We start from the raw sequence: 14,064 nt of genomic DNA on the forward strand, positions 1-14,064 counted from the left end.
TGGAGGCGCTGCGAACCCCCCGTGCCCCCGGGGCTACTCTGGGGGGGTCCCGCGCCTCCGGGCCCCGAGCTCGGGCCGCGCCCCGGGGGGCGGGGGGCGCCTGAAGGTCCCCACCCCACCCCCACCCCCGAGCCTCAACAAAGGAGCTCAGCGACCCCCTCAGAATTAGCCCCCCCCCGCGCCGCCGCGCCCGCGGCCAAGGTCAAGGTCGCGGGGGCGGCCCGCGCGGGCGGGGGGAGGGGCCGGGCCTGGGCCGCCACGCGCCGCCCGCCGGGAGCCGGGCAGGGGGCGGGGCGGGGGCCGGGCGGGGGCCGCACGTGGCCGCGGGGCCCGGATCCCTCCGCGGCGCGGCGCCGGGGCGCGGCGGAGGGATCGCGCGGCCGCGCACGCCGCCTGCGCGCGCCCGCCCAGCCCAGCCGCGGCCCCGCCGCCGGGGCCCCTCACTCGCAGCGGGCACGCGTCGGGCGCGGCAGCCTCGAGCAGCGGCGCCAGGAGCAGCGGCCCCGGCCCGACGAGGCCCGGCCCGGCCCGGCGCTGGTTGTGTGCCTGCGCGGCCCCGCCCGCCCGCCCGCCCGCTCGGCCCGCGCCCCGCTGCAGTGCGCAGGGAGGGCTCGAACATGGCCGGCTGGCAGAGCTACGTGGACAACCTGATGTGCGATGGCTGCTGCCAGGAGGCCGCCATCGTGGGCTACTGCGACGCCAAGTACGTGTGGGCGGCCACCGCCGGGGGCATCTTCCAGAGCATCACGGTGAGCGCGGCGGCGGGCCGGGCCGGGCCGGGGGAGCGGGGCCGGGCTGCGGGGCTGCGGGGCCGGGCTGCGGGGCTGGGGCCGGGCCGGGCTGCGGGGCCGGACTGCGGGGCCGGGGCCGGGCCGGGCTGCGGGGCCGGACTGCGGGGCCGGGCTGCGGGGCGCGGGGCCGGGCCGGGCTGTGCGCGGCTTATGTAACCCCGGCGGCCCGCACGGCGCAGGGCAGGGGCTGCGGGGCCGGGCTGCGGGGCGCAGGGGCCGGGCCGGCCGGCGGCGCTGCGGCGGGGGGCGGGGAGGCCCCGCAGCGCTGCCGCAGCCCCGGGCCCGGCCCGAGTCTCCCCATCACCTCCAAGATGGCGAACTGCGCCCGGCGCCCGGCCCGCGCCCCCCCATTGTTGCGCCCCGGCGGGGGAGGGGCCGGCCCGGCCCGGCGCGCCCGAGCCCCAGCCCCGGGCCAGGTGCGAGCGCGGCCCCCCAGATAACGGGCCCGGCCTTTGTGAGCCCCGCCCTCCGGCTTCTGCCCTTGCCCGGGCCGGGGGGCCGGGGGGCCGGGGGGCCGGGGGCCGGGGGGCGCGGGCCGGGGCCGGGGGAGGGGCCGGAGGCCAAGTTTTGCTTCCCCGCAGTGGCGAGGCGGCCCGGCCCGGCCCGGCGCCTCCAGAACGCTCTGACCCCAGGCCCGGGCCGCCCGGCCCGCTTTGTGTCTTGGCAGCCGATCGAGATCGACATGATCGTGGGCAAGGACCGGGAGGGCTTCTTCACCAACGGGCTGACCCTCGGGGCAAAGAAGTGCTCGGTGATCAGAGACAGCCTGTACGTGGACGGCGACTGCACGATGGACATCAGGACAAAGAGTCAGGGGGGAGAGCCCACGTACAACGTTGCTGTGGGCAGAGCTGGCCGAGGTAAGGGCGCTGCGCCGCCGGGGGCACGGGCACCTTGCAACTTGCAGCGCTTTGGAAAAGTAGCCTTTAATGTGTGAAACAAAAATGTCGTCCCTAACGAGAGAATTAACCTTTAAGATGGTTTCCATGTATTGTGCGGCACTAGATGACAAATGTACCAAAATCTGCCAAAAATGCTGGATCTGATTCTGTCATCGTTATCAACTTCATGTTAAAATCACTAATGTTCACATCTGTGAATTTCAGAAATATCACCCACATTTCTTTCTAAACACTCGGCATGATGGTGAAACAAGATTCTGATTAAACTGCACTAATTGATCAAGCAAATTAATAGATGGGATGATATTAGAAGTATAGATTTAAGAAGTGGAAGGGGTTCATTTAATCCTATATTTCATTTCATACATTAAAAAACTGAGTCCTGACAACATGGAGTAAATTTCTAAAAGTCACAGAGCTAGGCAAGAGGTAGAGTTGGGATCTAGCCTGTGTCCTCAGTTTCTAAATCCATTGCTACACCCACCGTCCATCATTGCCTTTCAAATTTTATTTTATTATTAGATATGACCTTTCTAGATCTTTCTACCTTCCTGTTTTTATTTTTTTAATATTTATTTGGAAGAGGCCATCACAGTTACACTCCTACCTCATACTCATTAGAATATCACAGATAGGTGGTCATGTTGACTGGGCCCAAATATCCCTAGTGACAAGGAGCTTGGCCTCTCTCAGATTATCTAGTGCCCTTCTTGGTTAAGTGTTCTAATCCTACACAAAAGGAAATGATGAATCAGAAAATGATGTCACAGCTGTGGGTTAAACATGAGATCAAGCCTTCTGACATCAAACCAGGACCTCTCCCCTGCCACTGTATGTTGAGCCAGAATACTCTCCCTTGAACTTTTACTCATTAGACCTAATTCTGTCCTCTGGAACCATGCAAAGGAACACTGATCCCTCCTCTTTAGGATAGTCTTCAGGTGTTTGAAGGAAACACTTACCCCCTTCCCCCTGTCTTTTTTCCCCCTTAAGCATGGTAGTACCATTCCTTAATGATTTAAGCTCCCCTTATTAGCCTGTGGATTGGCTTCAGTTTGTACTAATAATGAGCTTAAAACAGTTTTTCAGATATGAAAAGCCCATTACAGAATATAGCTAGAGTTCTTTCTCTTTTATCCACTTCAGTATGAGCTTTCCTTTGTCACTAGTTGACTTCAGTTTGCAGTTTATTAAACCCGTTTCCCACCCCCCCCCCATGTAAACTGGCATTTTAAGTTTCATTCTAGTGGTTTTCTTTAAACTTTAAAATACATACATTTCATCTTAAATTTCATCTTCATTCTGTTGATTTGAGGGGGACTTGTTCTCTTGGTCTATTTCTCAGGTTATGTCACACTCAAATTTGATAAACATGCCTTCCAGATTTTCATCAGGGTCACTAATAAATTTAGTTTTTCATTTTTGCTATGAAACCTACTTGAAGTGATTAAAATGAACATTTTAAATAATCTGGATTTTCCATTCTATCCATATTATCAAATCATCTTACTTTAATTTTCAAAATCCTATAGGACTGAAGGGTATGTTACTTTTGAGAATATTTAGATTTTAAATTATCCAAGGAAACTAAATTCCTTTTCTGACAGTACTCTGCAGTTTCTTAACTGCATTATCAAATTCCAAAGACTTTTACTTAGTGATATAAGGAATAAATCCTTGTTAATTTGTAGGGAATTACTTTAAAAATAACTAGCATTATTGTCTCAAGTGTTGTAAAATCTATATAACATAAAATTAGTTATTTAAAAACTCATGATGGGTTTTTTTTTTTGAAAAAGGGAAATCCTTATCTTTTCTAAAATAGCCAGGTTTCAAATACTTAATTTGGAAAAAGCACATCACATATGAACTAAACAACTAATAAACTTCTTAAATTGACTTTTCATTTGCAATGAGTCTAATGACTAATATAAGTATAATTTTTCTGGAACAGAAGGGTTCTAAATGTTGGGTGAACATTGATACTAGTCACTGATTCCAAGAGGCAGACTAGTAGTCCTGCCTCACCTTTTCACATAGGTCACAGCTGTGTTCATTCAGTTATTATAGCTTCAGATCCAGAAAGGACTGCTAGAAGATTCAGTCTTCTCTTATTTAAAAAACGCAAACTTGAAGCTCTTTCCTTTAACATCCACATTTGATGTCTCTTAGTACATTAACAATGGAGTTCTTGAAGGTGATTCTGATAAACTGAGGTAGATCCAACCAGTCTAGAAGTGCCTCACACAAAGTGGGCACAGCCAGGCTGTCAGAGTATATTGGTCTTCCAGGGACCAGCTAAGTCTGGAAAGGCTCATCATAAAAGATATTACCAGATGATACATTTTTCATTTAGCTTCACCACCCCTTCAGTTAGGGTTTTAATCCAGGTCTTTAGAGACTCATAATCTTAATCATCCTTTTTACAATGTAAATGGAGACATTTGTTTTATTTGATGTTTTGATTAGAATTTTTTAAGGGTAGCATTCTTCATTGAAAGGAAAGAAACACCTGTACTGATTAAATTGTGAACACTTCAAATTAACATAATTTTGCTGACATCTAGTGGCAGGAAATATAAAATTGGATCGTCTCTCCTCATCCATTCACTTTTTTAATGTTTTTGTTTTAAAACTGAACCTACAGATCAAACATCAGGTTTTGGTTTGGTTTTGGTTCTTTTTTTGATGAGTCTTAATTCAAGGTGGTTAGGTCTTAAATAGAAGAATCAGTAAACACAGGCTTATAGAGCACTGGCCTTGGAGTCAGGAGTACCTGGGTTCAAATCCGACCTCAGACACTTAATAATTACCTAGCCTTGTGGCCTTGGGCAAGCCACTTAAACCCATTGCCTTGAAAAAAAAAAATCTAAAAAAACAACAAAAATCTTATTTCTTCCATAACTGAAATCCAGTGAAAATTGTTAACTCATATACTTTCTTGTCTAGGCAAATAATATTTCTGTCATGTTCTTTCTTCTATATCATACAGGTTATTATTATTATTATATTATTTTACTCTCTACAGAATTTGTTTCTAATCATTTCAGAGTTTTTTAGTGGTCACAATAAATGGCATGCATGAGATTGTAGCTTCTTGCTAACTTGAGAAAAATAAAACTTTTAACTTTGTTTTGAAGTGATTTTAACTTTCTAAATGATCCATTTGGCACTGGTGGTAGCTCATGGAAAAGCAGCTTAATAACTTTTATTAATTTTTATTCCATGTGCTGTCTGCTAAAACTTACATGACTTTCTTGTCTAACACTTCTTTTGAAACACTTTTCTTTTTTTCTCTTTCAGTCTTGGTCTTTGTAATGGGCAAAGAAGGGGTCCATGGAGGTGGATTGAATAAGAAGGCATACTCAATGGCCAAATACTTGAGAGACTCTGGGTTCTAGCTGCTAGGCAAGACTGTTAAGTATTAGGAGGATTGCTTTTAAACTTTCCTAATTGTAAGCGCAAGTCTTCATTCTGGAAATTTTATTAGCAATACAGGTGATGGGGTTATGAACCTGTGTCTTCTTTGTATCCCTTTGTTGGTGGGGAAAGGTGTTTTTGTTTTTGTTTCATAAGTAATTCTGTTCACTTTTTGTTTCCTTGTGTACTCCAGCATTGGTTATAGTCATGGGAAAGGAAGGTGTCCATGGAGGGACACTGAACAAGAAAGCATTTGAACTGGCTTTATACCTGAGGAGGTCTGACGTCTAAGCAGCCTCTCCCCATCCACCTAGCAACCGTCTTCATCACCACCTGTTTTATGTTCATAGTGCTACCAGACTGTCTGGTAGTTCATTTGTTTCGGTTGACCTATTTTCTAATGTCATGATTTTGTTTTTACCCATATGGATCATTTGTATGTTAACCACTGTATGTACTAGAAACCTTATCTGGCACCATTACTGCAGCATAATAACGATATGCATGATACCTTGAAATTTGGGGGGGAGGGGGGCATGCCAATTTGGGCATTGCTTTATTTTAGCAATTAGTAGGATCTTGAGACTACTCAAATAAGTTAACACTAATAAGCGAGGTGCCGATTGGACAATCTCCAATTTGATCAATGTCTCTTTTCAGCACTTTGAGCAATTACACGGCTCCCTTAGTCTTCCTTTTCTAGAGCATGGTTGGGAGGAAAAAAGTGCATGCATCTCTCTTCTCTCCTCCCCTCTTCCCTCCCCTCCCACATCCAGTATTTTGTTTGCTTCCATCTATTCATGCAGTGCCTGAATTATTCATCTATTTTAACACTTTGTTTATGAGCTGCTGAGAACTGCAGGAAATTTTGCCTTAGTGTTGTTGTTGTACTCCAGTAGAGACAAAGTTTCTTTCCTAGTGTCTAGAGCACACACTACTTTGAGTACAATGGCAAACGAGAGCAAAAGGTGCAAAAAAGGGCACACTTCCTCCTTGATCTTACAGAACCTATCTGGATTGACTCCCCAGGGACCTTCCGTCACTGCAATAGCTCAGGCACTTGAGAGGTCTCTGTCTTGTCTTTTCTTTTCATAGCAGCTCCTGTTTCTATTTTATTTTTTTTTTAATTTGATTTACGGAAGGCTGCCATCATGGACATTAGATATCCCCAATGTAACCATCTGGAGTGTGTCCGATTTTTTTCATAGGACCAATTTTTATTTGCAGCTTGGGTTTTTGTATGAAATTATGTTGTTATTGTGGAAAAAACTGCCACCTTCAGCTATATATACTGGTAGTCTAGACTGACTTATTTTGGTCTGATCACTGATTGGTAAAAAGTAAATGGAATTGCTGCTTTAATACCGATATTTGGATGAGGGTTGGAAGTTTTATAAGCTAAAATAGTTGAAATAGACACATTTCAAATTTGAAAACCTGCATTTGGCCTGTCACACCTTTGCTGTGGAGTAAACCTGCCTTGTGCTCTAGTCATCCAAAATATGTGTAACCAAGCTGTCAGTTCAAAGCACGGAACTAACTTGTATGTTCATTATAAAAAAAAATAAAAATAAAAACAAATGAAGACTTCTGTATAAAAAAATAAATGGGAGATGGTATTGGTTGGAATAATTGACTTGGCTGTCTTGTGATGAATTTTTTAATATGTATTCTGTGCCATACTATTGTTAAAAATGAACTGTTGCTATTGTGAGATGGATCTTATCTAACCCAGTAAGGGTTTCTTATTTTGAATGGCACTATTTTAGGGACATTCTCGTATTTGCTTATATTGTTTGGGCCTTGTGGATAATGTACAGATTTTGAAAAGAAAATCTTGTTGCTGATTTATCCATTTCTTTCCCTGCACTTTGTTACATCTGGGATACAGTCTAACTCATCTGGTTTAATATGCATTTCAAAAAATGCCATAACTATTAAAACACCTTGTTTACAGACAGATGAAATAAATTTATTCCAACCAAATAAAATCTAGGCTCTTGTCTATGTAATATATGGACTTCCTGCTCTGCACTTTTTTTTTACTCATCTATTACTCCACAAAAAGAACAAGAATATCCTCTTGTAAATGAAGTTATTAGAAAAACCTCTAGCTAGCTAACTGGCCACTTAATTCAGTACCAGATTAGGCTTGGTCCTAGGGCTTATCATGAGGAGATTCATCAGTGGATCTGTAGTCTCCCTGGTGTGTGTGTATGGGAAGAGGGCTTGATTCACTAACACAGAATAGCCAGTCCATGCCATCAACCAGGAGGACTCTTGTCTTTAACCTGTAAATCTTGCAGAGGAGTGCTGTCCAAGGTGCTGAAAAAGGAAGACTGCCTGCCCTTTTTTTCCTTTGTTTTGCTAGTTGGTAGATGGGGCTGTATCCATTAATTATCCCAGTTTGGAGCATTCATATCTTCATCTCTTCCTCCACCCTCTTTAGTAGGCAGTGTAGGGGAAAGTTATTGTGAGGCAATTTACCAATAAAACTACAAAAATCCTGATCTTCTGTTTCTGGTGAAGTCCAGTTGTCATATCCTCAGTTAAAGTGACTATGTAAATGAATTTATTCCCCAAACCCCTGGGAAGAGATAAAAGAACCAGAGAACAATCTTATGTTTTATCTTCAGTACCGTTCTTGGAAGGGAATGGAGAAGAGAAGATTTGTGGATTTCCCACCCAGAATAAACAAATGAGGATGTTGAAGGAACTCTTAAGGGAAACTCATTTTTACCTCAAAGTGCCATGACCCCTTTTTTTATGTCAATTTACTGGTTAAAAATTTTTTTAAAAACACTAACCAAACAATAATGGTGACACAGTCAAACCACAGTAGATTGAGCACCCTGGAGTAAGCTTATCTTTCTGAGTTCACATATGGCCTCAGGTACTAGGAGCTGTGTGACCCCGGACAAAGTCACTTAATCTTGTCTTCCTCAGTTTACTCATCTGTAAAATGAGCTGGAGAAGAAAATGGAAAACCACCCCAATATCTTTGACAAGACAAGAAGCAGTGGTATAACGACAGACAAGAGCCCTTGTTTCACATTTAAGAACTCAAAGAGATGAAATTGGAATGACAGCTCTTGTAGGTTCATAGTTCCACTCAATGAAAAATTACTTTTAGCAGTGACCTCATTCTTTCTCTCGCTCTTTTCTTACTCCAAACTGGTTCAAAATACTGTATCTCAAAATCCAATCAGGAAAACAAACGCCACTTTTGCAAAAAAGAAAAGCTGTCAACCAGTAAGTGACCTTAACATTGTAATATTAATACTGTTCATTCTTTTTAGAAAGACAGAACCTTGTTCCTTTATTCCCACACTATCAGTTACTTTGATATTGTTATTCTCATGCTCGTGACAATTTTTACTCTCACATTAGATACTATATATTCTACATCAGATCATTTTATAAAAAGTGCTTTCTTTGAATTCAGCTAAGAGCATGAACTACTGTTACAACAGGTGGCAATAGGACTTCTTGTGACGGTGGATCAGTGTTTCAATTAGGTGTGTTTAGATGCTGAAGCTTTTTCCCCCCCAACCTTTTTCAAATCTAAGGTGAACTAGTTCCCTTTTCTGAGATTTAAAATAATGACTATAATTATTACCAGCAACTGAGCTCTCCTAAGTAGGTAACAAGTTTCACAAAAAAACTAAATTATTTAATAAGATCAGAAATTTAAAGCTAGGGGGTGGATTTCTAATTTATTCTAATTCCACCCCCAGTTTGGCACAGTGGATAGAGCACTGGCTATGGAGAGACAGGAGTTCAAATCCGACCCCAGACACTTGTTATTTAGCTGGTGACCTCGGGGCAAGTCTCTTAACCCTGAATGCTTCACATCCAGGGCCTTCTCCAGTCCTCATTCCTATCTGGCCACTGGACTCAGATGACTCTGGAGGAGAAAGTGAGGCTGGTGACTTGGCACAGCTCCCCCACCCAAATCCATTCATGTGCTCATCATGGCATCACCTCCCTGATGTTGACAACGAAGGACAGACATTTGACAGATGAGTGAACAGTCCCAGATAAATGTGATTTGCCCAAGGCTGGCCACATAGTTACAACTTGAGTTTGAAACCAGCCAGGGGGTACCAGACTGTAGAGCACCAGGCCCCAAGTTCAAATCCAGCCTCCAACACTTGGAGCTGTGTGACCCTGGGCAAAACATGTCTGCCTCAGTTTAGCTCAGAATGGAAATAATAGCACCTACCTCCCAGGGTAGTTGTGAAGATCAAACGGGATGGCTAATGAAAAGTGCCTGTCACATGGTAGGAGCTTTATCAGTCTATTAACAGCCTAAAACTGATCATACTACAGTCTGTGTCAGCTGAGCTTAAATGTTTCTATGCAGAAATCTATACATTTGGAAAAATTAGGCTTTCTAATTGAGAACTGGGGAAGAATTCCAAAGAGAACTGCTTACTCTAACTAGGACTGTTAACTGAGAATGCTACATAAAGTAAACCTCTTATTCTAGTATTTTATTTTTTAAAATAACATTTGTCTGGGAAGGGAAAAGAGACTCCACCCTGAGGTCTCTCTGAACAAGGAAGGATCACAACTGTCCCCTTGTTCATGAGGAACTTTTTGTCACTGCATGTCTTCATAACAAGCAGATTTTTAGAAAAGCAAAAACCAAAATTTGCTAGATTTTCCCCTCAAATATGTAACCTTTTTAAAGTGCTTTGTATATTTTATGTTTTTCCCCATCTGGTAAAAAAGCATCTTTATAAATAAAATTAATAGAAGAATTGCTTCATTTAAGAAAATTACAAACAGCAATTTTTCAAGAATATATCACTCAAAAAACTGGATAACAACTGTACTTTAAACAAAATCAAAAGTTAAAATGAAATTTTAGTTTCTTTAGCATATACAGACAATTCAGTTGTCTGTATAGCAGTGTCACACCTTTATAAATGCCATTATCTGTGTGCACACAAGCACATGTATTTGTTCATACATGTGTATACATACGTGATACAACTAATTATTCTTGCTATCATTAGGCAGAATTTCATAGCTTTTTAAGAAAGGTTAAACCATGCAAATTGTTTGCAATGCTTTGGTACAACATGTCAGCTAGAACTTAAACTGGAAAATGTGTTTATTAACTTTCAAACTTTCCCTCATACATGGCCATAAAAAAATTCTCTATTTTCATTATACATGAGTCTAACTTCTTTCTACATGTTACAATGGCATATAGATTTATAATTTAGCTTTTCATAATACACTGTTAAAGTACATCATTTAAGTTCTGTTAAATATTTATAAGCACTCATTTTCAAATCAGATATTTGAAAAAACAATTTATGTACATAGTTTAAGAGATTAGCATAAGATGCTTTTTATTAAGAGGTATATATGATCAGAAGATCAACAGAACATTTGCTAAAATTTTAGTTAGTATTTCTATGCAGTGTTGACTATCTTTTTGCTTTGGTCATTCATAAACACTCAATCCTTTAGTCCTGAAAATTAAGTCAGTATAAATGTGGGGCCATATTAGTTTAGCTAGCTGCACTGATATTCAACACTATTAAAAATGAGAACCGTCCTTAATATCAAAATTTTCTGCACTCCACCACAAACTGCTGTCTGCCTTAAAATACTATTTGTGAATAGGAAAAAAAATTCTGTTATTAAGTATTTCTATTTCATTTTGTAGTATTCGTGAGAAAAATACTGAATGGCCTAAATTGTCCACACTGAAGACAGTTTAGGGGACCCACAAGTTGATACCAAACATTCTTAGAAATTGGGCTAGGCCATGCATGGTGTGGCAGCAGAATTCATCATGGTAAATCATTTTATTTGTATACTGCAATTGAGTATTCACTGCAAGCCATAACTTGTAGTGGTTTTTCTTTTTAAACTTTTTGGCTATATTCCATTCCAAAAAGAGAATGATGCTTGAGGTTCAGCACCACGATAATGCTATGCTTTAGTACTAAGAAGTGTGCTTCTTGTGGATGAAAACCTGATTAAAAATATATACACGTATACGTAATCTGATTAAACCATAGAACACACTAAGATTCTTCTCTACAGAAGTAAATGAGGGGGGATGGACAATCAAAGTATATACTTCAATAAACAGAAGATAAGCTGATCCATTTTTTTTTCATATAAGGTAAAAATAAGACAGAGTTGACATTCAAACCGTGTTTGCTATGTTGTAATCCCTTTCCCCATTGGGCTGCAGTTGAACAACCACACTCTCTTGATTCACTTCATTTTCCGCATCACTGCTATCCATCTCCTCATTGTCGTCCTCTTCGTAGTCTGAGGATTCTGTCATATTCTGATGGGAATGAGATTCTGATAAAGCCCCAAATGACTGGGCATTAACAGAAGCTAATGATCTAAGTAAAGGGGTGTGTTCCGAGACTTCATTCTCCTCTTGACTACTATCTGTGTCAGAGTCTGAATCTCCTTGAGAGGGAACAACTTTTTGTTTACATACTGGACAGGTTTTTTTGGTTTTAGTTAGCCAAGGATCCACACATTTGCAGTGATATGCTGTTGGGAGAAAAAAAAATATATATATATATCATTATTTAGTTGGCAAAACCCTTGGAATATTCCTCTTTTTTCATTAGATTGTCCAAAATAAACTATTACAAGATAAAAAAAGACTCTAGGAAACTGCAGATTAGATTTTCTTCTGAAAGTAGTTTTCAATCCAGTATACACTACCATTTCCCTATTATATGCTGTAGTCCTCCTTTAGAATATAAGCTTCTTAAAGTCAGGGGCAGTTGTTAATTGTGTGTTATTTAGTCTTGGGAACAGTAAATGACTTTTTACTCATTCATTTATTCTTCCAGGGAGAGAAGATATGATTTAATTTTTAAGGTTTTTCTTAAATACACACCTTAAATACAAATTGTACCCATACTACACAAATAGAATACATACTACTAAAATGTTTGATACATGCTGAATACATGATTTAAAAACCAGTTTGTAATTGTGCATACCATGGGAACAAGGAAGGATTCTGAGTTTGTCTCCATCTTCATATTCATCTAGGCAAATGGCACATACGTCATATTCATCTCCTAGGTTAGAAAGTTGTAAATCAAATTACATTACAGAACTGACATGATAGCTGCCATAACTTTCAAACACAAAAAATTAGGCCTATTTGATTGTTTTTAGGATGTTTTAGAATGAGGTATTGGGTGTATGAGGACAAATCTTATTTGACACAAGCTAATATTTTAAAACTTAGGATCTCTTCATTCAAATAATTACATCTATCCAAAATGCATGTTGGATTTACTTACCATGAGGTATTAAATACGTTTGCTATTAACAAAACAGACTTTAGGAAAGCAAAAAAACCACAAATCTAAAAATTTTTTATTAGAATTCTAATATGAGAACCAATCTTATTTAAAAAATAAAATTGACTACCTTCTAAAATGCTGAAATTATTGGTGGTACTTAATTCAAAGGACATCTCCAAAACTTCATTTACAATGCGCTCTGTAATTTTTCCGTTTTGCTAATAACAGATTGGATCTAAGACTTTTAACAAGTCCTTTTCATTTATTAAATGATAGAGGGCTAGCTTTCCATAGTTCTTTCAGCTTTTAAAGATTTTTGGCATTTGTTTCCACTCAGGATGGTTTGGCTTGTAAGTATTCAATAATAGTTTTCTAATATAGCTATTACAAATGGCCAGAAAACTGCAGATACCAAACTAAAACATTTCACCCAGAAATCATGGCAAATTCCACATAAATGAGTAAAACACAAGCTTTGGTTGCTGTATTGTAGAGTGAACAGACTGCTGGAGACTAGAATTGTAAAAACCTGAGTTTAAATACTATTCTGGTACATTAAATGCTTTAAAAAAGCACCGCATAGGGGCGGCTAGGTGGCGCCTGAAGTCAGGAGTACCTGGGTTCAAATCTGGTCTCAGACACTTAATAATTCCCTAGCTGTGTGGCCTTGGGCAAGCCACTTAACCCCATTTGCCTTGCAAAAACAAAAAACAAAAACAAAAAAAAAAGCACCGCAAAGAGTTGATTAATAAATATTTGAAATAATTTGAATTACTGGCACAGCACTTAATTTTGTACCTTCTCAGTAAAAATAAAGATTTTCTAGAACCCATTTCACAAGTTTCTGCGAGGTTCAAATGAGAATCTAAAAATCTTTGTAAACTTTAATACACTATCATATAAACTGATATGTTAATTATTAGTTTTAAAGTATTAGTTTGTTTTTGTCCAGAATCTTTAAATGTAAATGGTATAAAATATTAAATATACTTTGTATTAATAACTATGCTAAAAGATATTTAAAAATTCATTCTTAATACTTTCCCAATTGAAGTTGATTTTCAATAGTGCTCCGGGGTCTGAAACCTTGCTAAGCTTGGCTCCCACATTTTTTCATGGAGTCTGCTAACATCATGAGGTGATCTCCCCCTCCCTCCATGAAAAAATGTCTCTCTCTCTCTCACACACACACACACACCCCATTCCCCCTCGACCTAGGCAGGGGCTCTCTTTTCACATATCACCTTCAGTGATGGGGAAGAAGCCATTCTCTCCCTAAGAGCCAACATAGTCTATGGGACAGAAAGCAAGCTAGTGTGAAGCTTGGCTAACCTCTCAGACCCTGTGTTTCACTGTCAATACTGCATTTTACATGACCTGCTAAATATGTTTGTAAAGAAATGCTCAAGTCTTAAAGCACTAATCTGCTCCTTTGCAGTTTCTGTCCCCAAGTCCTAGTTCTGCTCTCTAGGAGCAAGCAGAAATAACCTTTCCAAACTAACCTTGAAAACTGATCTTGTGCCACTATCAGTAAGGAAGGGACAACCGCATAAGCCTCAGTCACCTCTCACCCTATGTGCTTACATTAGAGCTGGCTGATTACACGGCAGTGGATGGGGCTTGGACATATGCAGAGTC

The 14,064-nt window shown here is 41.3% G+C and overlaps 2 protein-coding genes across 6 annotated transcripts in view; one reads left to right on the forward strand and one right to left on the reverse strand.

Annotated features, from left to right (window-relative positions):
* The first annotated feature begins 542 nt into the window (after positions 1–542).
* On the forward strand, positions 543–6,749 carry PFN2 (profilin 2). 2 transcript variants are annotated; one of them, XM_074191087.1, is made up of 3 exons: positions 543–749; positions 1,459–1,651; positions 4,997–5,399. In XM_074191087.1, the coding sequence occupies exons 1-3, from the start codon at positions 618–620 to the stop codon at positions 5,092–5,094; spliced, it is 423 nt and encodes a 140-aa protein (XP_074047188.1). In that variant the 5' UTR covers positions 543–617; the 3' UTR covers positions 5,095–5,399. The 2 variants fall into 2 exon arrangements, with proteins under 2 accessions (XP_074047188.1, XP_074047187.1); XM_074191086.1 differs by having other exon boundaries at positions 566–749; positions 5,307–6,749.
* The window catches only part of RNF13 (ring finger protein 13), an 81,842-nt gene continuing 73,995 nt past the window's right edge, over positions 6,218–14,064 (reverse strand). For all 4 annotated transcript variants that reach the window (XM_074191084.1, XM_074191083.1, XM_074191082.1 and 1 more), the window contains 2 exons: positions 12,115–12,195; positions 6,218–11,653 (listed from right to left, as the gene is read on the reverse strand). In XM_074191084.1, coding sequence (XP_074047185.1) covers positions 11,289–11,653; positions 12,115–12,195 — 446 coding nt within the window. In that variant the 3' untranslated portion in view covers positions 6,218–11,288. The remainder of the gene's footprint in view (positions 11,654–12,114; positions 12,196–14,064) is intronic.

Source organism: Macrotis lagotis, chromosome 6 (genome assembly GCF_037893015.1).
Source record: "Macrotis lagotis isolate mMagLag1 chromosome 6, bilby.v1.9.chrom.fasta, whole genome shotgun sequence".
Taxonomy (NCBI): Eukaryota; Metazoa; Chordata; class Mammalia; order Peramelemorphia; family Peramelidae; genus Macrotis; species Macrotis lagotis.